Below are 4493 nucleotides of genomic sequence, written 5' to 3'. Positions count from 1 at the left end.
AGAGAGAGAGAGAGAGAGGTGAAGGATGTGCAGAAATGTCACAAATTTAAAAAGCACACATATACGTTGTTTTTGTACATAGAGTTGCAGGGTTTTGCTTGTCGTTTGTTTGTTTGGCAGCACCACGGCTCAGCCCCTACTGGGTAAACTGTATAGGTATACTAATGATGCAGCATAAAGTTATCAATCTGATGGGCTATAAATCTAATCTTCAGTTACTTAAGAATGCTTGGTTTTATGGGTCTAGAAGATTTATGGAAGTGAGAGTGAGAGGAGATTTGAGGCACAATAGATTGAGAATGAGATTGCATCCTCTGACGTACAGTTCATCTGTTCTTCTAGACTTTACATGAGGCAGTTGTAGCTTCTGGAGTTGCAGGAGTGTGGCACACAGTTCGGCCATGTAGTTGATCTCAAGGCTTTGTGTTCTTAGCTTTGGTCATTAACACCTCTGTGTTATTAGTTGGCGAGCCTCCATTTCCACTCCAGCACACATTGTTTAAGCCACTAACCTGATTCAGCAGCAATAGTTTATTTTTTCTACTAAGACTTTGAAATCCTGCTGAGATGTTTCCATCTTCCAACTTTGCACAGTCAGCACATTTCCTCTACAAGTCAGGCTGACACTGATTTCCACTGCTAATATTTGTACATTGAAGAAGTGAGAACAACAATTTGTGATATAGATATATTTGTGATAAATCCAACTGAAATCACAGTCATCTCTTTTGTTGTCTAATATTATATCACCATATATTTCAATGTATTATTAATATTAATAGTTTTTCATTATTGAAAGGAAGAAAAGCATTTCTTTTTCGTCTCAGCTTGAGAAATGGTTTTAAAAAAGGTCTATTTGACATAGTTGCTAAACCGTGTAATCACAGCAATGGCTTACATTGTGGTAAAAGTGGCTGTGAAACAGGTAGACATTTTTTTGATCTATTCAGCCCACCGTAACATTTGGAAATGAGTAGCCACACGATTAAATCACTTTATCCCCATTCAGGTTATCGGAGGGCTAAACCGGATGTTACCGGCCGGGCTGTGCTTGCTCGGATCTAGAGAAATATTCAAAGGTGGCATTGACACTTTCAGGGGTGAAGATTAAGGTCCACCTCTGCCCATTGCATGCGATACCAAATCTCATCTACCTTCATAACTCGCTATGTTTCTCAATATTTATTGTACTCCTTGATCAATAAAGGAATAAAATTGTCACAAGAGAGTACACCACTGTTTGTTAAACCACTCTCAGATTCAAGTTTCACTTTGTTGACCTGTACTAGCATTTAACCTTACATAATAGACAATGAGATTCCTATAAAACGGCTCAGGCAGGACAGAGCTCTCAGGTTGGTGGATGTGAATGACAGCCATAAACTAATAAACATACTCAACTCTAGTCTATCAACTCTGACATGATGCTGACACCTAATAAGATCTGAGTCATCTGATCACCAGTTTATCGCCTAACTTATAGTGGTATCTGTTTGTTTCAAACCAGCTGCATAATGCTAATGATATTGATAATTGCGGGGGAGATTTTCTGAGGAAGAGCTTCCAGACAGTGATAACATTTCAACAATTCAGCAAATATAAAAGCTTTTTATCAATGTGACCTTTTTGCAGATTGTTGTGTAAATATGCAATAAATCCAACCTCCCCTGGTTTTGTTTCCAGATGTGTTTCCATGTTCTTTGTGGAGTTCCAGCTGCACTTCGAGAAGGATTATTCCTCCACCGCATGGATTCACAGTCTGATCGACTCGACCACCATGCTTTGTGGTAAGACCATCAGTAAAAGTGTCTGAAGGCAGTTAAACCAGATTTGGTAAAGCAAAACTTACTTGTATTTGTTGGGGGATCCCATGTCTGTTGTGGGCTCAGGGAATTTTTACAATGATTTCTTAAATGCATGAGAATTTCTGAGCATCTTCATGCTTCTCATAAGCCCTTACCTGAATGAAAACATCAGACACATGCATTCTGTATTTGTCTGTCACTGTTTTGATGCAGATCCAGATGCAGATTGAAAGTTATAAAATGTTATTTGATGGATATAGAGTACATCCAGACAAAACCACAAAGTGTATGAGTACATCAAACCTTGAGTGCAATAAAACATCAGGTTAAATAAAGTGCACAAAGATGCAAAAACAATTATCTCTTTACAGACTGTGTACCCTTCATATGTTTGAGCTACTGTGTGTGAACTGCTTAACCATCAGTGAAATAAGAGTAATCCACACAAACTGTGTTTCCAGCTCCTCTGGGTGGTTTCCTTGGGAACCATCTCTCCTGCAGAGGTACAGTGATCCTCGGGGGTCTGCTGTCTTCTACTGGTCTGGTCCTCAGCTCCTTCGCTTCCAGTCTTGAACATCTATACGTCTCCCTGGGCATCGTGACAGGTACACAAGCCCCTCACCTACCATTATACCTGGGCACAAAACATCTAACTTCCAACGCACGATTCCTAAAAAAAAGAACTCAACAATGTAGGACAGAGAAAGAACATTTGGTGACTTGGCCAGGAGGAATAATGCTACACATCTGACCAGTGATGTAGTCTAAAATGGTGTATCTGGGTTTAATCTCCCTCTTGGTGGCCTTGAGTCTACATATGCAGCTTAACCCTGTTTATGAGAATGATTGTCTTTTCAGTCTACACTCCATCGCCCCATACAAGAACATACTGCTGTTTAAATACTACAATTAATTAATTAACAATTAAAATTAAAATTAAAATACAACAAAAAATATATATCAGCACGTCTACATAGGCACTGGATGAGCCTGAGTTGTTTGTTTGGGAGGGATGACATTTCATGTTCCTGTGGGGGTTGAATGTATTCATTGTAAGTTGTTTTGGACAAAAGCATCTGCGAAGTGAATGTAATATAATGTACTGTAATGCATATAGCAGGGCGTATCAGGGCATCGTATTCTTTTGACAGCCAAACCTCTGATTAGATTTGGCAACATTTGGCAGATTCTGCCAAATTCCAAACCCCTTTATCCATCCTCTACAGGTCTTGGCTTTGCTCTTAGCTACACACCAGCCATAGCGATGGTTGGAAGGTACTTCAATGAGAGGAAAGCTCTGGCCTATGGCATCGCCCTGTCTGGTAGTTACATCTTTACTTACCTGTTGCTTTGTTTTCTTGTCATTCACACCTTATGTTCCCATCCTCTCTTCACTTTTCTCCTTACCTCCTCCTTCTTCTTTTACTTATTTTCTGCTGTGCTTTTAATTCTGTTTGGAAGTTCCTCTACCCATGCTTCTTCTACCCTCCTTGCTTCATTTCATTCCATCAAATCCAGTTTCACCTCATCTTCAGGTACTGGCATTGGGACCTTCATCCTGGCTCCTGCAGTCCAACTGCTTATAGAGTATTACTCCTGGAGAGGAGCTTTGCTCGTCCTGGGAGGATTTGTTTCCAACCTGTGTGTCTGTGGTGCTCTGATGAGGCCGCTGGAACCAAAGGGAGGTAAAAGGCAAGTCCTCTGCTCCATTGCTACTATACTGCTTGAGATTATTTCCATGCTAGGATTGCAATTTAAGATTATTTTTTCTCATGGACTAGTTTATCAGTTTTGTTTTTGATTAATTGATTAAGCAGCTCATCCATAAAAGGACACACAATTGCTTGTTTTGTAAAAAAAAAAAAAAAACAGTCCAAAACCCAAAGATAATAGATTTACAATTAAAAACATCCTTAAAAGTTTTGCAATTTTGTTTCATAAATGACTTATGATGATTAATCAATTATCAAAATATCTGTTGATGAAGTTAATAAACTAATTGGTCACAGGAATAGTTATAATCAAATACAATTTTGGGGAATTTCACTTGAAAAAAATAAAATAAAATAAAAATAGTCCATCACATAACCTCCTGTAAAACTACAACTTGTCATTAATTAGACTTATTGTTAATACGGGAGCTTAAAAAGTGCCAGTAGGCAGATTTTCCTTTTTTACTTTTAACAGAGTCAGGCTAACTGCTTCCAGCCTTTATGCTAATATTAAGTAGAGGTATCCTGGTATTAGCCCCATAGTTAATGCACAGACATGATGGTCAATATCAATTGTAATGTAACTCTCACTAGAAAGCAAATAAGCATATTTCACAAAATCAAACGAATCCTTAAAGAATTAATATATACTCAGGTAAATTTTGTGATCCATCCTAATGTATTTTCTTCTGTTCTTTTCCATCTAAAGGATGTTGGAGAAAGATATGGCAAACCTGGAGAAAGACTGCATCACAGTTAACACCAAAACTTTGTCCAGATGTCACAGTGTTTGTCTCGAGTTCAGGGAGGAGTTTGGATTTCTCATGTTACCCGACTTCTTGATTCTGTCGGTGTCCCTCCTGTTTCTGGCATATGGCTGCAGCGCTCCATTGGTTTACCTGGTTCCTTACAGCCTCAGTGTGGGAGTGGGGCACCAGCAGGCTGCCTTCCTAATGTCTATATTTGGAGTTAGCGG

At 39.0% G+C, this 4493-nt stretch overlaps 1 protein-coding gene across 1 annotated transcript in view; it reads left to right on the top strand.

Moving 5' to 3' along the window:
- LOC118329057 (monocarboxylate transporter 12-B-like) overlaps window positions 1-4493 on the top strand; it is a 6854-nt gene that overhangs the window by 229 nt on the left and 2132 nt on the right. Inside the window, exons 2-6 of the mRNA XM_035663011.1 lie at window positions 1684-1787; window positions 2267-2410; window positions 3032-3127; window positions 3341-3497; window positions 4227-4493. The exon at window positions 4227-4493 is cut by the window's right edge and continues 2 nt beyond it. Of these exons, the coding sequence (XP_035518904.1) occupies window positions 1684-1787; window positions 2267-2410; window positions 3032-3127; window positions 3341-3497; window positions 4227-4493 (768 nt within the window). The remainder of the gene's footprint in view (window positions 1-1683; window positions 1788-2266; window positions 2411-3031; window positions 3128-3340; window positions 3498-4226) is intronic.

The sequence above is a fragment of the Morone saxatilis genome, unplaced genomic scaffold, assembly GCF_004916995.1.
Source record: "Morone saxatilis isolate NCDOM2014 unplaced genomic scaffold, NCSU_SB_2.0 Contig19, whole genome shotgun sequence".
Taxonomy (NCBI): domain Eukaryota; kingdom Metazoa; phylum Chordata; class Actinopteri; family Moronidae; genus Morone; species Morone saxatilis.
This window is presented reverse-complemented; position numbering and strand designations above follow the sequence as displayed.